Source organism: Mugil cephalus, chromosome 9 (genome assembly GCF_022458985.1).
Source record: "Mugil cephalus isolate CIBA_MC_2020 chromosome 9, CIBA_Mcephalus_1.1, whole genome shotgun sequence".
Classification (NCBI taxonomy): domain Eukaryota; kingdom Metazoa; phylum Chordata; class Actinopteri; order Mugiliformes; family Mugilidae; genus Mugil; species Mugil cephalus.
Window position 1 is genome coordinate 13,365,110 of NC_061778.1, and position 20,874 is coordinate 13,385,983.

The 20,874-nt window shown below is 41.6% G+C and overlaps 2 protein-coding genes across 6 annotated transcripts in view; both read left to right on the top strand.

Annotated features, from left to right (window-relative positions):
* Positions 1-127: 127 nt before the first annotated feature.
* tlcd5a (TLC domain containing 5a) lies at positions 128-4,313 on the top strand. Of its 3 annotated transcripts, none has more exons than XM_047594091.1 (4): positions 128-477; positions 1,406-1,734; positions 1,883-2,086; positions 2,484-4,313. In XM_047594091.1, the coding sequence occupies exons 3-4, from the start codon at positions 1,891-1,893 to the stop codon at positions 3,014-3,016; spliced, it is 729 nt and encodes a 242-aa protein (XP_047450047.1). In that variant the 5' UTR covers positions 128-477; positions 1,406-1,734; positions 1,883-1,890; the 3' UTR covers positions 3,017-4,313. The 3 variants fall into 3 exon arrangements, with proteins under 3 accessions (XP_047450047.1, XP_047450046.1, XP_047450045.1); XM_047594090.1 differs by having other exon boundaries at positions 1,406-1,713; XM_047594089.1 differs by lacking the exon at positions 1,406-1,734.
* A 2,065-nt stretch (positions 4,314-6,378) lies between these two features.
* The window catches only part of arhgef12a (Rho guanine nucleotide exchange factor (GEF) 12a), a 33,736-nt gene continuing 19,240 nt past the window's right edge, over positions 6,379-20,874 (top strand). For 2 of the 3 annotated variants that reach the window (XM_047593987.1, XM_047593989.1), the window contains exons 1-2: positions 6,381-7,844; positions 20,352-20,372. In XM_047593987.1, the coding sequence (XP_047449943.1) occupies positions 7,813-7,844; positions 20,352-20,372 (53 nt within the window). In that variant the 5' untranslated portion in view covers positions 6,381-7,812. Of the gene's footprint in view, positions 7,845-20,351; positions 20,373-20,874 lie in introns of all 3 variants that reach the window. The other variant, XM_047593988.1, reaches the window with a different exon arrangement.

A 20,874-nucleotide genomic window follows, 5' to 3' on the forward strand; every position in this document is an offset into this window, starting at 1 on the left:
GATATAATATAATATAATATAATATAATATAATATAATATAATGTCTCCATTTTGTCCCTCTGCTGGAATATGTGTAATACATGTCATTGGCCACATGGTGTCGCCAATCCACAAAGAAATATTAAACAGCCCTCCTCCCATTGCTTTGGGAAGACATTAAGAAAGATAGACATATGCTTTTTTTTTGCTGTTAAATATATAATAGGACCAGCATATTCTGTAACTACGGTATAGTTCAGTCTAACACAACCGTAGCAAGGCTGTGTCGCACTACTAGCTTGTTGCTACGTTTGCATGTACAGCAACTAATAATAATTAACCGGAGTCCAAGGATGCTGAGGAGAGTTGTTCAGTTAAAGGACAACAAATAGCAGCAACAAACCTTCTTCCAGAAACATATCTTCAGAGGACACGGCAAAAACACACACACGTAGACAGGATGTAAACGGAAAGACGGCCATATGTGTACTGTCGAGGTAAATTATATATTTTTTTACTACGTTTGTGAGCGTGTTATCGCCCAACAAAATGCGTTGTTAGCCTTTTAGCTTGCTATCTGACCCAGCTAACTGGCCAGTTAGCCTGTTGTGACTGACAGCATCCTTTTAACCGAGGGATAAGCTGCTGCCTTTTGAGTAAACCACCAACATCGTCGTCATCATCTGCTGCTAGTGGGGTTACGGTGTATATTATATATTTTAAGCAAAGGGGAATAAAAACCGTGCAGTTAAAAACAGCTAACTGCCGATTCCTTTTCAGGGTTTCCATGGGAACGTAATTGTTGCACTAGCAATGTTCGTCTAGAAATCTTCTTTAGCTTTCATCGTTTAAAAAGAAAACAGCCTCAGCAAATTAACTTCATTTAACTCTGCCCTTTTTCATTTATATCATTATCAAACATCAGGCAGCCTACTCTACTAAACGCATTGTATGATAAGAGCACTAACTTACGCCTGAGCTTTATCATGGTCAGTTTACGTTGAAGCTGCGTGAGAAATGTGGTCATTTTGGAGAATATATTTGGTGGTAATGCTGAACTGTATTAAATTCAACTCAAAAGTGTTTTTAGCCTAGCCTGCTGATTCAAAATAGAAATTCAATAATACTACAAGTTGCAGTTTCCAAACACAAACAACTCTTATTTTAAACAATTGCTGAATACCACAACTTTCATGAAGCTATGTAGTGCAGGGCTGTTTTATTAGAATACATCTGTGTACCTAATAAAATGGCAAGTGAGTGTAACTTTCACAAGTGACTGACAAGTCACAACCTTCGTAAAGGAACCCAATCTGTAAATGATATCTTATATCCCATGCTTCTGTACATCTTTTAGTTTTTCTCTGCATAAATACCAAGAAAACGTTAGATTTTGGATTGATTCATGAATTTATGTTTTCAAAGGGCACTTGTCATTTCATGACCACTGCAAGATTCTTTCCCCCTCACGGGAACAGTCTGAAACCCAGCACCCACTAACCTCTCATCCAGTTTCGAAACAAGCTTGAAGTCTTTGAGAATCGCCTCGTTCCAGTCCCCTGAGGTTGGGCCTGTCCGTTTGCGTGGTCTCACCTCCTTGTACAAACGTCACAACAGAAGAAGAGACGTCCCCCTCACCCCACCAGACCCTCAGCCGGCCAACTATAGTGCTATTATAGTTCAAGCAAAGGCTAATTGTTGGTCACTTACAAAGGGTGCACAGTCCCTGGATGGTAATTCTGTCTCTTTCTACTGTAAGCGATATTACAGGGCAACATGTCCCTCCTTTGCATTTTTCTCCTGCCGTGCAATGTGATTTGAAGTTGGCTTAAATGAGTATCAACGAGTTGGACTAGCTGTTTTATTTTTATTTTACTTTTGCATTTGTTTTGTTTTCTTCAGAAAGGAAGATGGTTGTAATTGTGGCCTGTGCACTCCTGTGCCTCTCCTGCTGGGTGTCTTTCTACTTCATTTTGTGCAATGTTAACGGGTCAAGGAGCAACGAATGGAACTGCCGCCTTGTCACTCTGGTACATGGCATCCTTGCAGTATGCATCACGGGGTACATAGGCTACGTGGATGGACCCTGGCCCTTCACTTATCCAGGTAGGACACCTACCCTCTGATCGGTTAAATGATACTGCCACAAGAATGCACACATACAAAGTGGATGCTAGTCTACAACTTCTATATCTCTTAAATATTTTGCTGTAACTTAAGCATTACCTCAAGGCTGCAGTTAACTAATATTTTCACTAGTGACTAATCTGCCCAGATGTTGGAACAAGGTGATGTTTTGGTTTAAATAAAAACAAAAAAACAAATTCTCTGGCTAATCAATTGTTTCTTGATTGAACAGTCATTTTCAGCTGCAGATTGTTTAACATCATGTCAAATCTCATATCATATGCCAATTATTTTTATTATAGTGTGTGCATGATTGTTTTTGCTTTTGTTAAAAAAAAAACAATGTTAATTAAAGTTTCTGTTTTGTGGACGCCAGGTACCAAGAACACCCCCCTGCAGATAAGCGCCATGTTGGTGAGCCTGGGCTACTTCATTTTCGATATGGCGTGGTGCGTGTATTTCCGCACAGAGGGACCCGTTATGCTAGCCCACCACACCATGAGCATCTTGGGAATCCTGCTGACCCTGTGGTTGGGGGAGTCTGGCATCGAGTCGTGCGCAGTGCTCTTTGGCAGCGAAATCACCAACCCCCTCCTGCAGGCACGCTGGTTTCTCAAACAGACGGGACGCTACGGCACTGTGCTGGGGGACGTTGTGGACGTCCTGTTTGTGCTGCTGTTCGTGCTGATGCGAGTCTTCGTGGGAGGCACAATGCTGTACTGTGAGCTGATCTCCCCGAGACCCAGATTCTTCATCAAGTGTGGAGGAGTGGCCATGTACGCGCTATCCTGGGTCTTCATGGTGGACATTGTTCGGTTCACCATACGGAAGAGTAAAAGCTGGCAAAAACAGAAGAGAGGCCACCAAGAGATTGTAGCAGCTAATGGCCATGAATTGAAGAAGGAATGATTGGACTGCATGTCTCTAAAGGAAATCTGTTTACTTTGGACGCACTATCTAACGTGCAGAAGAAAACAAGTTCTCTTTGTTAACCTGAGATTAAAGAGGTTTTTTTAATATAGTACCTACCTATTTGTAAGGTCCGATACGTGTGCATTTTAAAGAAATTCATTTTTTATTGCATTTTTACGTAAAAGGTACCGTTAACAAACAACACAGATGTAGTTTGTCAACAAAAACCAAAGCACTTTCTATAAACACATGAACAGATGTTGCTTTCAGTTGCAGTGAACTGTGGCCTAGTCATATGTGGTGGTGTTGCTCCAAAGGGAAGTTGGGAAAGAAACAGTTTACTCAGCCTTTGCTCCCTGTGAAACATTTTCATTAATTTCAGAAAGATTTTATTGGTTTCCATGTAATCCTTTTTTGTTGTTGTATGTGAGCAGATTTTAAAGGTCTACTCAGGGAAATTAGAAAATATCAGAAAGTTGGAATGAATTTCGGAGAAGTGTGTGTGACGCGTTTAATTTCTTTATTTAGTCAAGTTCATTGTACTTCTAATATTTTTTTCCCTTTTGTCTGAAATCCAATTACAGAGTCCCACAATACACGTGATTCATTTTATCTCCGTCACATAGAAGGATTCATGAAGAGGAACTAGTCAATTACATGGTTTGACGGTGGTAATGAATTTTTACTTTTTGTGTTATTTTGAAGTGTCTGATTTCAGCAAATGTTTGAACATGACTCCACAAGATTAATGTTCTCGACAAACGTTTGTCCTTTGTGCAGATAGCTCCAAATTAATTGAATTTAATAAAGTGTTTGGTGAATGTTTCAGTCTCACAGAGATTTGTCAGGCAATTACATTTGTAGTGAGCTATTATACATTGTGCCAATCAGTTGTCAGTTCTTCTCCATTTGTGTTTTTGAGATGCTCTACGCTCTTTGAGGTGAATGTAGGCTTCTGTGAAGAACATAATGAGTTACCAAACTGCTAGGTTTTTATGTTCTTATTAGTATCAGCTGTTCATGTTTATAGTTTTACTTCACATACATGTGATGTGTTGCTCTCCTGGAGTGTGTTTACCTGGCTGCTGCTGTCAGGAGTCTCTGTATGCATTACTATTATATCCAAGAAAGTACAACATTAACTGGTGTGTGCCTTAGCTGTCTGAATGTACTTTCCCCGTTCTTGTTTGTTTTTTTCGTCTTGTACAGTACTATAAAGTGTAAAAATCAGTTTGGGGTCTCATGATTCACCTTTGTAATCCCAGTCTAAAGTGAAATAAAACTGTGATATGTTGTCAGTTTGTTTTGTTCAACAACAAAAATATCTAAAGGATTAGTTGTATTTCAATCAGTAGATGGGCAGATGAATGATTGGATTGAGGCTGAAGTTACCCAAGCTGACCACACGATGGTGCTATATCAATTGTATATAAATGTTCACTGAGGAGACATGGGTAGGGTCCTTTGGTAATTCTCAAATGAAAAGAAGAAAAGAAAAACATATATATCATCAGTGTGAAATAGTGACAGAAACATTAGGTAGGTTAGTTTGATTTAGTTTATTTTGTATCATAAGCATGAATTAGACCGTTCTTGTAGTGTCAGAGTAGTAGTAGTGGAATAGTTTATAAGTTTAATATAGTGTATGATACTGTATGTAATTGAACTAGTACTCTGAGAGTACTGGTGCTGCTATTGATTGGGTGACAAGATGGATAAAGAAGAGTATCACACATATGTGTGAACATGTACAAATAATTAGATAGTTAAAGATAATGTATAACACATAATTAACCACATCCTAACATGTACTCAAAGGGTTACTAATGCAGTCAGTGAATATTGATTGAATAAACTCGTTCGTGCTTTTAGGGCTTACATACGCTGACTCTGCAATGGTTTTCACATGGTTTTCCAGCAGAATAAATGCATGGACGAAAGCCTTAAGATACTTGTGTATCTCTGTATGTTGTGTTTCACACACGTACAGAGAGCGTGTTTTCTTTTAATAGACTACTTGCCTTTTTTTCCAGGTTTTCTTTATGAGTGAGTTAAGAAGAGTTCATGATAATAAGGGTGTACATTACGGACTGGACAGTAAGTAATGAATACATCACACCACTGTTTTGTCACAGACCAAGCATATACAGGCAGAGAGCCATAGAAAAACACAGTTGCCAAGTTAATGAGGCGCGTCCTTGTTTACAACTGGTATGAAATAATGCTTGTCCTTTATGAGTTGACAACTGTCTTAAACAAGTAACTGATTTGTTTCAACTGATTATTTTCTGTCACTCGACTAATCAATAAACTACCAAATATAAAGTCTCTTACTCTTAGACAGAGCACAGTCGAATGATCAGTTATGTTAGTATATATGTGTTTACATGGAGGTTTATTTTCACAGTTACTTTCTTAATTAATAATTTGGTCTATAAAGGGTAAACAAATTGTGTCCGTCAAGTTTCAAGATAAGTGATGACATCTTCAAATATTTTAAGATATTCAATTAGTGAAGACGGCAACAAAAAAATGCAAACCCTCACATTTGAGTAACACTTTTTTTTCTTTCTTTTTTGCATGGCAACTGTTTTAAACAAATAACTGCTTTGTCTAAACTAAAACTTATTATATCAGTCAACTAATCAGTTGATCTTCTAAATATGAAATATTTTGCTTTTGGACAGAGCAGTGTGTTTAGTAGTCAAATGATCACCAGTCGGGATATTGATTAGTTACTAATAGTCTAATAACGTTAACCTAAGAGCATAAATATGCCTAAATGATTTACAATATCAATAAAAATACCAATGTGCTCGCTGTGTTTTCTGAAAACGTCCAAATATGACTTAGGCAATTATGCTATAAGGCTTATATGCATGAGGGCTTTTATAATAATAATTTAGTCTGTAAAGTAGACCATACAAACAGTGTCCATCACATAGGTCCATGATGATATCTTTAAATACTCAATTAGTGAAGACTAAAAATTTGTAACTTGTAAGTTACATGTACGTGTATGTGAATCTTTACATTATGTGAGTTTTAACCAGTGACTTGACATTTGCCTCTTAAAAAAAAAAAAAAAAAAACTTTAAACAACTATTTAAGTTTTTTGGTTGATCGAGTGAACGATTAATCGACTTATCTGCCGGTCAAATGTGCATAACAACATTGTAAGTGTTGTTCTTTTCATTCATTCTAACCCAGGTATATTTAAATTACATAATACTAACGCGAATACTACACTGCTATCCCTGGTGGCGGAAGTAACAGTCGTTGCTTTGTTGTTATCATTTTTTTGGTGTCGTTTTACAGCGCTCTTCGCTGACATTATGCTGAAAACTAAATTTTCCCATCTCCCGGCGGAAGTGGTTAGTGGACTCCAACAGCTAGCTGGCTAGGGCGTTGCTAGCGGCAGAAAGTGGGATTTTTTTGTGGTACCTCTACACAAGTTGTATTCTTGTTTAAAAAAAAAAAAAAAAACAACAACGCCGTGCGTCGGGGGGAAAACTGCGTTTGATGTTCTGCAAAAGTTTTACGCCCCTTTCACGGTTATTCTCGGTCGTCGTTTCCAGGGGAGGGCTTGTTACTTTCTGTCCCGTTAGCTGGCCACATAGCTAGCCCCTGGTTTCTTTCCATCCACGGGAATTCTGCCGAGAAAACACTGAATCCTGGAAACATGGAGTCAAGGAGCGTAGCGCCGAGCTAAACCACTCCGCTGGCATTTTTCTTCCCTTCAAGGAGACTTTTTTTTCTTTCCCCTGAAGGACGTAACACGGAGGCATATCGCACGCCAGCCCCAACATACATGAGGTGTTGTGTATGTATATTTTTCGGTCGTGGGCCGGCTCATTGTTGCGAACGGGAGTTTGCTTAGTTTGCACACGAAGCAAAGTTTTTTTGCTGAAAGAGCTCATCTGTTTTGTTAGCTAGTAGCTGGCGAGATTCAACAGCTTGTCGCGAGAAAGGCATTTCACGAGAAAAATGCGTTTGTTTTAAACTGTTATTTCAACCGTTTTTTTTTTTTGTTTTGTTTTTGTTTTTTTGAGTGTTATCACCGGTTAGCTTCAATTTGCTAAATTTGTAACACGGCTCGTTTTAAACTCTCGGCATCGAGCGATTCTCATGGTCACGGGAGAGTCTTCCCCACAGACACGGACACGGACGCAGACAGGCATTTCTGGGAGCAGGGAATACCAAATGGGACTGTAGGAATTTCCAGCATCTTCAAAGATCATTTAAGGCACCGAGGCCGAGCGAGGGGTGGTGGCAGACGGACTACATCGCAGGGCCAAGGGTGCCTGTTACATTGGAGCACGGATTGTTTACACATTTCACATCGGCGGAAAACTGGGATGTGATTGCAAAAAAAAAGGAGTCATCGGAGGAGTTCATACATGCACGACAACTTGTGCCACCCGGAGAAGAGTATTTATTCTTGTTGCCCAAAACATTGTATATCGCCGGAGGAGGACGTCATCTGACTGTACAAACGACTACGACCGAGGCCCCGATTCATTTTTTTAAGGTCTGCACTGTAGATTCCTCGCTGCTATTTCATTTTTTAAGTGGGGGGGTTGTGGTGTTTTTCGCATACTGTTTGGACGTGCCTTGCAGCGGGGCCCATCAGTATCCTCACACAGTTAATTGATCCTCTGCACCGTTCTCCAAAAAAATCATCGCCTACTTCGGACGAATGCCAGAGAAGGAAGCTCCAGGAAATCGCCTCACCACACTCTGGAAAATGTTAATAGGATATAATTTGCTGCAAATCTAGAACCGGAAGCCCAATGAGTGACACACAGTCCAGCTTCACTGACAGGTACAGTATGCAACCACCTCCATATTCCTGTTATTTGCACGTCTTGTGCACACATTGATTGCTCAAAGTGTATAGAAAGAGCGTTTTGTTTTGTTGACGTTGATTAATCTGGAAACACGGACCCACAATCGCATGACAACACATCTTACACGGCTCAAGTAAAACACAGCTTTGTCTTAATGCCCGGGTAATAACAGTGTTATACAATTACTAAGGAAGGACACCAGATCTTGATGGAAACTCTGCTGATCTCAGCATGGGTAATGGAGTTCTCTGCGGACCATAAAGTACTACTTAGTCGTCCAAGGATTGAGAAGGCTTGCTACTGTTTGAGTGGCAGAGAACAGTCATCTGTGATCCCTGTACACCTTTTAACATCAGTATTACCCGTAAGCCTTTAAAGCTAACCTTCTCCGACACCTATTAAAACAATCTCTGGATTTAGACAAAAGCTTAGCTCCGTGAGGTAAGCATCTTATATAAGGCAGCTGTCAACTCACTGGTTGGACCAGATGACTAAATAACGTGAATGCACTAAATATTAATCAGGGATCCGGGTTGATTGAGGGTACACAGTCCATCAGTAATATTTGGCTTGCACGAGTCCAGGAATGAATTGCTCTGTGGTTTTCTACCTGGAGAATAAAGAGGTTTCTATTCTCGATCTCATGCATCCTGGCTATAAAACAAGAAGTGAAGTTTTTGCGTTGCGTCAAGCCTTCCCACCTGAGTCCCACATACCTGCAAAGAGAGCAGGCCAATACACTGGAATGTGGTCACTAGACCCAGAATAGAGGGGAGATTATTGGGCACAGGTTGGGATATGAAATATCCTCATGGCTACAGCTGGAGGCTAAAGCCCAACCCCATTTTATATGACCCCCTCCCCCACTTAAATGATGGCAACTGTGGCTGGCACCAACTGTTATTGTGGTGCTTTTATTGTGTGTGTGTGTGTGTGTTTTTTTTTCTCCCCCGCATAGTATTCCATGACAGAGTGCGTGGCACTACTGAGCTAACTGGTGTAGATAGTCAGATATTTCTGGTTGTTTGGTTATGCAAACCTACAAGTAGATTGAAACTGCAGTTGATAAGTAAAAACCATGCATGCATTCCCGATGCCGTGCAACATTTAATATTAAATTGTTGTTAGTTTTCAGATTCTTTTAGAATGCCACACTATATATTTGGTGACACTTGCTCCAGCATGTGCAGGGTTAAGACAGTGCCACACAGATTTCTTGAGAATTCCTATTTCCTTTAGGCGGAAAGTGTGGATGGCTATCTCTTTCATCCGTTTGTTTTGGTTTGTCAAGTTTGGTACCCTTGAAATCACAACTGTTACTCTACCGGTACATCAAGATGCGGGCCAAACAAGAAAAAAAGCAAAACCGTGTCACATCCGCGCATGTGTCTCGCTCTGTACCTCTGTCGCACAAACATTGGAGTTGGCCTGGAGTCAAGATTATTGTTCAGGATGCAGCAGCTTTTGAGGATGTGCACTGCAATAGCTGATGTTGTCAAGTCTATTGATTAATAAACTCTCTCCTCAAGTCTGTCTGTATTCCCCTGATCTGGCTTTCCATCCCCTCCATACGTGGTTTTGTGCATTTTGTTTTTCACTCGGTTGACGTTGGTGTTAAGTATGCATTCAGCATCCATTGGGGTTGGGCCGCCGGCCGCTGGGTCAGTTTAGTGTGCTGTTAGCTCTTTGTCATAGAGTTCTGCTGATCTCCACGTTTTTTTTCCCACCCCCCCTCTGAGGCCCTCCCGGGAAGTGGTGTTGGTGACATCACTAATAGTAAACAATAGCCTTCAGTGGGAGCAAACTGGCCGCCCGCTGTATATTCCCCCCCATGTCTGTCAGTGTGGGTCAGGTACGTTCAGGGAGGCTGGGTCGAGTGTGTCTTCATGATTGCTGAAAAAATGCGTTACACTGAATCCGTGTTGCACCTAATAAGTTTGTCATTAATTGATTACCTATAATTTATTCTAATGTAACGGCACTTCTTCATTTGTCCCTGTTTGGCAGTTGTTTATTTTGTCATTATTCTGTCAGTTATAATGACAAGTAAGGCCTTCAGGTTGTTTATTTTGTCTGACTATCAGATAAAAAAACACAACAGTACAACAATAAAATGACACATGGAAAACCGATAAGAGATTCTGCGACTAGTAAATGTTTGGCATTTTAACTTTTGATGGTTAAATGATCATTCATGCATCATATCTTTTATCAAATAATATAAGTTTTATGGAGCAATAAAGTAATTAAGTCGATGCTGGTCGATCGTAACATCGCGCTGGAGTTCAAATTTCGCCTTACTGCAAGGAAGTTTGCTTCCTCACGATAAACGTTTTCATGAGTGGTCCTGACAGCTCGGTCTTGCTCGTATGCGTCTCTTGTAGTTGGCATCCCTCCCTGATAATGCAGCATGCTTCTGCTCCATCTAGTCAATGCTGATACCGGGGGAAGCTGTGTCAGCTTCTCTGAACTGGGCAATAAAACGAACACCCAGAAGTCATTTAAAAGCTCTGATCAGAAATGGCCCCAACTCAGCACACAACAGAGTATATAAATATAATATAAATATATCAAATTTCAGGAGAAAAAGATAACCTGTCATATCCAAGAGGCAGCTTAAAGACTGCTTCGCAATTTTATGTCGCTCAAAGGAAGCAAAAACAGTTGCTGAGCAAGAGATTACTCTGTGGCAGTGTCATTATGATGATGTAATTATGCAATAGCTGGAGTTAAATTATGAACATAAGTCTTTCTTGCAACCCTGTTTCCAAAAGGCCTCCTTTTTTCAAACAAACACATTCAGAATTCAACATGTCTAAAAAAAAAAAAAAAAATAGCAAATAATTCTTTACGGTACCGTGCCATGTAGTGGTAGAGTGGTCTGAAAATTGCAAACAAACAGGAAGCACAACTCTAATGTCCTACATTTATAAAGAGCATCATCGTTTTGACCCAAATGCGAAACATTTTCACCAGAAACCCTGAGTGGTTTTCTAACTGTGTTTTGGTATTTAGTCAACATGAGTGTCTGCTTAACTTGCATACCAATCATGGAGAAACCGAATCACGACAATTAAACGGAGGTATTTGGAGTTGGTAGCATTGAGCAAGATGAATATGTTTATTTAAAGAATCATCTGCTTGTCGCTGCAACCACCCACAGATGCATGCCGGAAAGTCTCACCGATCTGTAACACTGGTACCCTGACGGCTTTTCCATAATCGCTACTGCAACAGCTGTCCCGTATCTTGTCTTATGTGTGATCCGTGTTTTAATGGCCTTTACTAATTAATCCATGCTGTTTGCACTTCATGCGAGGACTGGAGTTATTTTACCGTTGCAGCTAAAGCCGACGGCGATGCATTTAAGACGAGATATATTTATTTTTTCGACATTAGGTTCTCCGTTCCTTAAACCCGTTGAGGTTTTTTTACGGATGGTAGAAAGTTGGGCTCCTGATTTTTCTTTATTATTATTGAAAGATGTTAACCCCCAAAAGTCCACACCAAATGACCGGCTCGATTCTTAGTTTTGTTTATTTATAGAATGTAAATGAGGACCTTTGGAAGATTGCTCACACCTGGATGTCACTTTGGCAGGCACACACCAACTCCCTCCGTACTCCGCTCGTTCTTTCCAGGCCCCATTTCGCGCTTTACTCGTCGCACTTTCAATCACACGCATCTTTTATTCCATTCTTTGCACCGGTCAGTCCCTTTTCTCCTGTCCTGATTTCTTCTTGACTTATCGTAATCAAGTTAAGCTCGTCTATAGAGAAAGGAATGGAGAAGGCATAGAGGGAAGAAACAGGCGATGCCCCAGGGATGGTGATGTTGGAGGGTGGGTGGAGTCTGGGCATTGAGCTGGGGCTCCCGAGTGCATGGGGGAGTCGGGGGTCTATCACCCAGCTCTGTGATGCTGATGCTTGTGGACACCCTCTACAGTCCTGCCCTGTTAGGCAAAAGAGCTTCAGGGCCCAAACATTACTTTCACTCCACAAAAGACAGGATCACAACAATAGCAGAAAAAGGGGACATGGAGAGAGAGAGCTGTCTTGCCCAAGTGTCATGTCCATGTATGGCGTTTATGGCCTTAAACTAGGCTACTGCCTTTGAGATAAGTCTGCCACTTAAGAGGGAGTGATATCCTAGTGTTGATAGATAGTGTTGATGAATTAATTTATTGCTGTTAACTTGTTAGTATATTGGTTCTGTAAATATATCAGTAATATTTGTTGTATTTGTTATTCGCCGCCCACATGAACAAATCATTTGTCTGATCACACCATTGCTCCTCAGTGGGAAGTAAGCATGATGGTATGGTAACTCTGAGCTGTGCTTACGGAGTGGACATTCGCTCATATTTTCCTCATTAATGATGCAGACGCTTCAACACGTGTGCTTGTAGTCGGAAGTGCATGACTGCTCACTTGTTGTCTGGAACAGCAGGAAATAGATGACTGACGTTAAAAAGCGGCGTCTCTGCTCTCGTGGGTCCCGTTCCGTGGGACTTTTAGTGAGGATGCTCTTAACTGAGCGTTGTCTCCTCTGCGAGGAGCTGTGTTGTGAGGAGAGGCCAGTGACCCACTGCTGCCGCTTCACTGTGATTAATGTTACACTGTCTGTTTCTGCTGATTCAGACACACTAACACACGCCAACGGGTGTCAGAACACAGGTTTTATCACCTACTGGCATTTATATTAAGTGGATGACTGGAAGGATAGGAAGAGAGAATTATCACCCCTTTTTCATAACAATCTTATATGTGTTTAATCTTTCATGCCAATGAATGTCCGTTTAATATGGAGGCGTAGTGGGGATTTTAGCTCTTGCATTCATCTGGCTAAAAAGTGTGGATAATGCCATAGATGGTGCGTTTGAGGGCCTTAACACACCAAGGTGACGGTCGACTGTTTGCCGGTGTCCACGTGCATCTGTGGCCCTCGATTTAGTGGCTTTTCAGCGCACTAATGACACAGGTACTTTTTTTACTCTTCAGCCAATTGAATCAGCGGCGGAACGAGTCTGTAAGAGAGCTCTGTCCTAGCTAACCAGTGCACAAGAAGAGATGCAGATGTGACAAAACTAAACAAAACGGACGAGTTCCAAGGGCACACAGGCGGCTCTTTTCAATTTTCATCTCATCTTATCTGAACATCCAAATACACAAACACTTTCACAGCGATATGATCATGTAGGATTAAAAAAAAAGCGCTGATCGACAGATCAGCACAATTCAGGAGATGTCTGCTTTGATCGACTGTTTGTACCTGCACCTAACTTCCTAGCCTAAAAAGCTAATAAGCTAATAGTGGTTCTTCCAGATCCTCTTTGGAATGAGCTCTATAGACTATTGCCCCTAAGGTAGGGGTAAAATGTTATAGCCATAGTTGTTGATTTGCGGGTTTAGTAAAGGTTTTGATCCTGTATCCATGCAGTGTCATGCTGTAGGTCTGCGTCTGCATGTTTATTTCAGATCAGGATATACTGTAAAGTCACACCAGAAAGTCTGGTTAGGTTCCTTCCTGTGTATCTGTGACCAACACTTCTTAACTTTCATCAACCAGACACCCTTTCGGAAAACACCCTTAAACAAAATACTCAGTTCAAAGAAGTTGCTCATTGATTAGACATAGCTCTGAGGTTTATGTGGCAGGGCTCATGACTAGCAACTAGCGACTAGCAGCGTGGAGGGCGTAGCACCACCTTCTTCCCTTTCCCAGTGCTCGAGGACAGCAGACAGCATAGCGTGAAGAAATGTCTATCCCCCGGCCCTCATGTCAGGAATCCTGATGAGGTTTATTGGGGCAGAAAGGGCACAGTTTTTCCCCCCGAGGCTGTAGCTTGAGCTGCAAAGCTATTGGTCTTGTCTGTCAAACACACAAACTACAACGCCCTGCCTCTCTCTGTCTCCTGCTCTTACTTAATCCCGCGTTCCTTGAAATCCATATTTCAGTGTATGCAGTGCCGCGTGGTCGCGTTAATAAGGTCACATATCGAGACTGGCGATCCTGTGTTTGACATCAGGCTCGAGCGTTGAACAGAAGGGTTTTTTAAAAAAAGTGTGGGTGTAGACGGCTTCTCTCCCGGTAGCAGGGAGTGGAAAGGAGTGACGTCATGGTGTGTTTTTGTGTGCACCCGCATTGTGTGACTCAGGTACATAGATTAGATAACAAGCCGTGCGTTTGTATTCTCTCCTCTTGGCTGCCTGCTGGCAGGAATCGGACTTTTCAAGAGACTGTATCATTACACCATTGAGATAGAATCGCAGACCTGTTTTAAAGAGGTGGCATGAATGGCTGGCTGCTTGAAAAAGCAGACGCTGCCAGCACCATAAGACACTTGGCAGGCCCGGCGGCATGACTCAGCAGCACCAAACGCGGCGGAGGACATTGTGCCGTCACCACAGACTCAGCCTCTCCGGCTCTGCCAAGTTTTCCGGCATAATCTAACATCTGAGGATGTGTTGCAGAGTGTGATGTTGTATTTCATCTCCTGGAATGGGCACGCCTCGGTCTGATCTTTGCAGCCTGGAGGGCAACACCCGAAACCGTCCAATCGTCTCGCCGTTTCAGACAGGCCACACCTATCCCAGCCCCAACAACACCTGTGCTGTGAGCTGTGCTGCTCTTCCTCTGGTAGGGGCTCTGTATTACTTCAGCCTCCCTTAGTACAAGTTACAACAGCTGCATTGTATCGCGGGGAAAAGGCAGGGTCAAACCTGGCTTATTAAGTCTGCTGCGATTCTTCAGTTGGGTACGGCAGCTGCATCATGCGAACTCTTAACTTCTTGATCAGTTTCCTGTTAATGTTAGTGTTTTTTTTTTTTTTTTAATAAATTGCTTATGATTTCACTTTGAGTTAATCACTTGCCTAAATGTGGTCAGGACGATTCTAAACAGAACCGAGAGCAGCCTGAAGTGCTTCCTCTGAATCTTGCTCATGCTGGTGTAGTTCCTTAAACACTGTTTTCCTTCCTCTTCAGTTTGGAAGACCCCCTTTACAGAAATGGCCGTGTGTCAGAGTCCTGCTCCCTCGGGACGGTTCGTCCCTCCCTCCTCTAGCTTCTTTTTCTCTCCCTCCACAGTCTGGTCTGGTCTGAGCGTCTCTCGCTGCCACTGTTGCTGCAGTTGGCCCAGCTTTGCCACAGTTTTCCATCAAAACACCAAACCTCAATGGAGCATTCAAGCCCAGGCCCGCTCCAGCGCTGCCCCTCCCTCTCATCCCACCCTTTTCTGACTCTGCCTTCTTTCTCCCTTTCTCCCTCCCTGCGCATTTAATGGCCTCATCCAGGAAGAGGTCCTAGCTCAGACTTTTATGGCTAGGTCTGAAGAATTGAATGAGCTGAGGAACTGATTATTAAATGTTCTCTGCGGGTTTTCGGAGAGAGAAAAAAAAAAGTTTTATTTTAGCATGTTGGTTTTAGAGTTTCTCCTGTATCTACATATCATCTGTAGTCTGCATTTTTTAAAAATAAAAACCCACACATGAAAAACATAGTAGTCATAGTTACTCTAGTAGAAAAGTTTAAAAGCTCCAAAACTATCAGTGCTTTTACCTCACTATCATTTAGGCCTGTAGATGGGATTTAAATGTAATGCTTAAAACTCTTTTACACAGCCGCTACACAGTATTATCTCTTCTGATGGTAATTTGTTAATTACTCTCCTAATTAATTGTGTAAGCTATGAAATGTCAAATAAATAAAATAAATAGTTGCAGCTGTGATAAGTATATGGTTCTAATAACAGAGTACATACAGTAGCATATTATTAACATATCACTAGGGCATAGAACAATAATATTGTGATGGTTTCCTAGACTGTCAGGCCACGTGGGCTATGACTATGTGTCGGTGATATTTTTCAGTGGAAACATTGCCCTTGAAATGGGACCCTTTAATATATCCAGTCAGCCTTGCAGTCCCTGGAGTCAGTATCCATCAAGATACAGAGCTACCACAGCAAACACCTCCTATCAGAATGGGCTTAGTCACTGCTGCACTGTTTCCTCTCCCACTTCAGCCGCATACAGTATTCCTCTGTTTTCACCGACTGGCGACTTTAGACAAACCTCAGCTATTACAGTTAAGGTAATGCACTCTCTGTGCAGTCTATTAAGCTCTCCACATGACCATGGCAATTATTTACTTTTAACCGTGACCTCTGGGTTACAGATGAGAGCAAGCTGTGGTTATCATCCTTCAGCGACTGTTAGTAGAAAATAAATGAGATCGTATCAACCAATAGACGGTTTTTTTCTTTAATAGCGTTTTTCAGAAAATAAAATAAAAAATCGGCCCTCTGTTCAAAGTAATACTTTTCTGATTAATATCTGTTAATTGCCAGCAGGTTGTTGCTGTTAACGTTTGTGTAGCATCGACAGTTCGGTCATTGAAAAAAAAATCTATCTTTGGTTAGATCAGACCGCCCGTGCAGTTTTACTAAACCACAGTTAAAAGCAGCAGAATATATCTGATGTTTACCAAGGAAATGATCAGCCTAGCACCTTGACTTTTAAGCTGCCTCACAGGTCTTTGTGGGCGTCTGCTGAATGGTGCTATTACTGTAGATATGGACAGCTTTCACAGGAAGTTTTATTTGCAAATATAACACAACCATCGTCTGCTTTTTACAGTGTAAGACGGTTCACATGCATCAGATTGTTCCAACCGTGCATTGACTACCTGATAATGTATTCAAACGCTTTACAGTTTAAGTCTTTCCAATCTGTCACTGGCGAAATAAAGAAGGAAATGTAAGTAATGTGACAGCAGTGCTCTTTTCTCCTTAACTTACCAGCACGAGGTCAACTTAGTGTAAGTGGATATTTATCAGCTCTTTCTGCTCATGGTGCAACAAATCCCCAAAACTGAATGGGGCTCTTATGCCTGTATTACATACCACATAAATCAGGTATGATAGCTAGTTGTCAGTTAGCTGCTTGGCTAATGTACTCTTCTGTGGAGTCTTGTAGTAGGCCTTGAGCTTGTGGTAATTACTTCAAATGTGGCTTTGTGAATTCCTCTTTCTCAGACAAGGACACATTTCCTTCCACATTGAAAGTAACTGTCTTGTTTGATTTCACTTTACAATTGTTGTCTCTTCTCTCTCACGGTAGCGTTGAGGAGGCCTGATTGGACCATGTGATGTGTGTTGATGTAGTTATTGAGCTACTATATAGCCTCGGTTTTGTATGGGCAAACACAAGGATAAAAGATGAAGGTAATACTGTAATCGTGGCAGTTAACTCGTTGTATGTGTTTTGTTTTGACTGTTCCGTCATTGTGCAGTTTTGTGTTTTGCCTTAAACAAAATAATCGTACTTATCTAACCCATAATCTGAGTACAAACATTTTAGCGACCTTCAGAACCTACATATCATGCTGCTAATTGCCCGACATCTTTCACATTCAGAAGTTTCAGTAACAAGACTGATGCGTCACTAATTGAGCTGTGCTCAAAATGCGACTTTCTTAACGCGGTCCTTGTCCCAGTTTACATGCAACAAAGAAAATCGAATAACTGACAGGAACATGTCCTTCTCCCCCACTCTAGGTGGCGATATGTGTGTTTTCAGTGGGTAAATGCGACCTCTTTTCCGGTTGACCTATTACGTCATATAATAAACGAGTCGCTCATGGGACAGGATGGACAATAAAAAATCTTTTTTAATCTTGTACGTAATGTCTGTGCTAATTATGGTGCAGATAAAATACATGCTGTCCGTAGTTGCAAGTTGTTGTTCTTGGGTCATACGCCAGTGCAGCGAGCATGGAGCATGTGCACACTTGTTGTCTAGTTTAACTCCAATTAAGGCGTATACATGTTGGTGAAAATCAATTTCCAATCGCATTATCTGAGTGTCTTAGTCGGAGCGAAGCGTATACATGCATTAATTTTTTTTTTCATGTGCATGTGAACGTTCTGACTATCTCACTACCGCCACTAGAGCTGTGTTGTAGTTATTTTGTTAAGCTTTTGTGTGAATATCTTTTTTAAAAAATTACTTTCCCCACTGTCAGTTTTGCTGGTTGACCCAAAAACCAACGACGGTGACATCAGCACTCTCGTCTAACCCAGCAGAAGTTTGTAATGACAGAGAAAGTTTTTATTATCTGGTGGTTAAGGGCAACCAGGCAAGCTTCTCAGTCCAGCCCTGGAGTGGTATGTTTGTGTGTTTTCACCAGCTTCTGCCAGAGGCCTGGCAGCTTCGTGTTTCCTTCCAGCAGGGTATTTTTGGTTTGCTGCTTCAGAGTGGCACCTATAATTTCAGAAAAAAAAAACGGGTACGGCTGTGTGTATTTATTATCGTGGTGGAAGCCTTTTTATGTTTGATATGCCTGAAATTCATCCAGCAGAAACCCTTGTCATTTTAACTGCTTGTATGCAGAAGAATCTTCTCATTCCTGCAACCTTCTGTTGCACAATTTATTCTTATTGACCGACCTGCATAACTGTTTGAGGGTTTTACTACCTCTTTCATTATCAGTAATTTCCAGAGTTGCTTTTTCTCCTTTTTTCAGCCCCCCCCCCCCTTTTTTGTTTTGCTTAAATTTTTGCACTTTCAACACCTAATTTGGTACATCTACAGTCTTCCTGTTCCCTTTTCTTCTTCTGTGCTTTGTAAATATAGTTCTCCATGGCTGCCTTTTTCCCTCTTCTTAGACGATTAGACGACTTTAGACGATCTTCTTAGACTAGACGATTTTTAATACTAGATGTTTTCTAATAATTTTGCCCTCTGCCTGCTCTGCTCTCACTAATGTACTTTAGATACTGCATGGTATAATATCCTATCTTAGACCTTTTACACTCTTCTAAAACACCACATAGAAGTGTAGCACAGACACCAACGGCAGCCTGACGCATCATCCAGGCCTAGAACATGGTTTGCCTGTCATGTTTTCATTTGTTCCCGTGGCATCAACCAAGAACAACATCTACCTACTCAGTTTTGCCATCTCTGAGCTTGTGCCTTCGCAGCTACCACTTCAGTGTGTGTTTATGTGCTGACTTTTCCATCTCTCCAATTCAGAGGTTTCTTAGGGAGTGGGCTACTTAAAGCTAGCCTTTTTTTTTTTTTTTCTGCTGGAGGCTCTGGAACTTATTACAGTCTGAGGCATTTTCATAAACGGGCCATTCAGCTGCCCCGGCATGACTCTGAATGGGACACAGTGTCGCAAGGAGAAAGAGAGTTAATGTGGGCCAGTAAGTCGCAAAAACCTCCTCATTAGGGCAGGCTGGTCTTCTGAAATGTCCAGTTATCTGTACTGCTGTTTTCGCTTATAGCACCGTGCATTTCAATTTTAAAGTGTCCAAAGCAGCTCTTTGCTATTGCTAAATTACATAAGTGCAGTGTCTCGACACCCCGAATAAATGTATTGCAATTAAATGTGAAAATGAATTTACTGTTGCGGCATTATTTCCAGTGACGCGAGGAAATCTTTTCCATGTTTTCCACTTCATCACAGTAAAAATAATAATAAAACCGGGTCTAAATTTAGACTTTATGGTAACTATGTAACAATATGACGCTCAACCCTGTGGAAGTGGATTTTCTCACTAAATGGCAAAAGGTGGCTCCGTCCGCCCGGAGAAAAATGTGACGCTCGGACTGTGAGGACCCCAATGCCGAATAATGCGTTAATGATAATTGGCAGAAGCTTTATGAGTGTCCAGAGATTTTCTTTTCAGTGGAAAGTACATTACAAATGAAATATGTGATTACCGTTGCCCTTTAAATAGCCACGGAAGAGATTGTGTTTAAGAGTCCCTCAATAACTGAGAGGGAACCTAGAATACAAATGGGTATTTTTCCTGTTTTAAAGTCTACTGGAGTTTTCTCTTTTGTAAGATCGTGGGAGTAGGCTTTTGTGAGAAGCTCAGTCACACACATGCTAATATGCACTCTTCTTTTTTTTTTTTTATCCCCTTTCATTGATCTTTAAATGTAGAATTGATAAGCAATTAACGCCTTCTGTCGGATTTAACAGTGTAGTGTCTTCACATTTCATATCTTATATCTTTTTATTTTATATAATTTGATACAAAAGTAAGTCGGTGCGTCAGCTTCCTAGAAAATGTCACCCTTTCCATATGGTGCGGACTCTGTGGGAGTAATCAGGCGGCTTTGAAGGAAACAGGCCATGTATGTTGTTAGGATATGATTATTAGAGGCAACTTGTAACGTCTGTGAGGAACACAACTGCGACGCACACACACACACACACACACACAGACACACAGCTGAGATCTGAGAGGCGGATGGCGTTTGACCTGGAAAAGACTGTAATCTGCAGCTGAAGAACTCTGATGTTTGATCAGGATTATCATGTTTACCGCCGCATGAGTCTCGGGAGAAGCTGTCGGCGTTGGCACCGTGTTTTTCTCTAGTCCTATATGCATGAACAGCTCAGCTTTACAGTATTGTATTACATTGGTAGTTGTCACGCTCATAGTCGTTCTGTTTTATCTTGCAGGTTTCCCAAGAAAGCAAACAGGTAAGAATCTTATTTAATTTCAGAGACATGCATGCTTCTGAGTTAATAATCCTGTGGTGCACACACACACACACACACACGCACAAACCACTGGTTTACATACACAGGGGTCCAGATGAGGGAAATGAGGTAGGTTTTTATCAGGCCTGGTGTGCTGTAACACAGAAGTCCTCAGAGTTTTGGACCAAACATACCCCACCAACCCCCCACCCATGCACACACATACACACAGAGCGAGGGACAAAGGGGTCCCTCTTCTAAGGGCGGCCCATCACTGCCTTTCACTGTGAACAGAACAGTGGCCTTTCACAGTTGGGGCCAGTATAGGCAAAGGCGGCCATACATAGCCTCCCGAGGTTCAAGCAGGAGTCTAGCCTTGTGGCATCTCCGCTGAGGAGCAGCCTTTCTCTGGCCTTGCACTCTGGGCACTCAGCAGAGCGACTCCACATCCTCTCTGGCCGTCACATTATACAGTAGACACACTCAGCTTGATTCATACACT

Bases quoted from the DNA above. Each gene is read 5' to 3' on its own strand.
- tlcd5a (XM_047594091.1), top strand. From the start codon at position 1,891: ATGGTTGTAATTGTGGCCTGTGCACTCCTGTGCCTCTCCTGCTGGGTG. The intron at 2,087-2,483 runs GTAGGACACCTA...TGTGGACGCCAG, and splicing joins CTGGCCCTTCACTTATCCAG to GTACCAAGAACACCCCCCTG.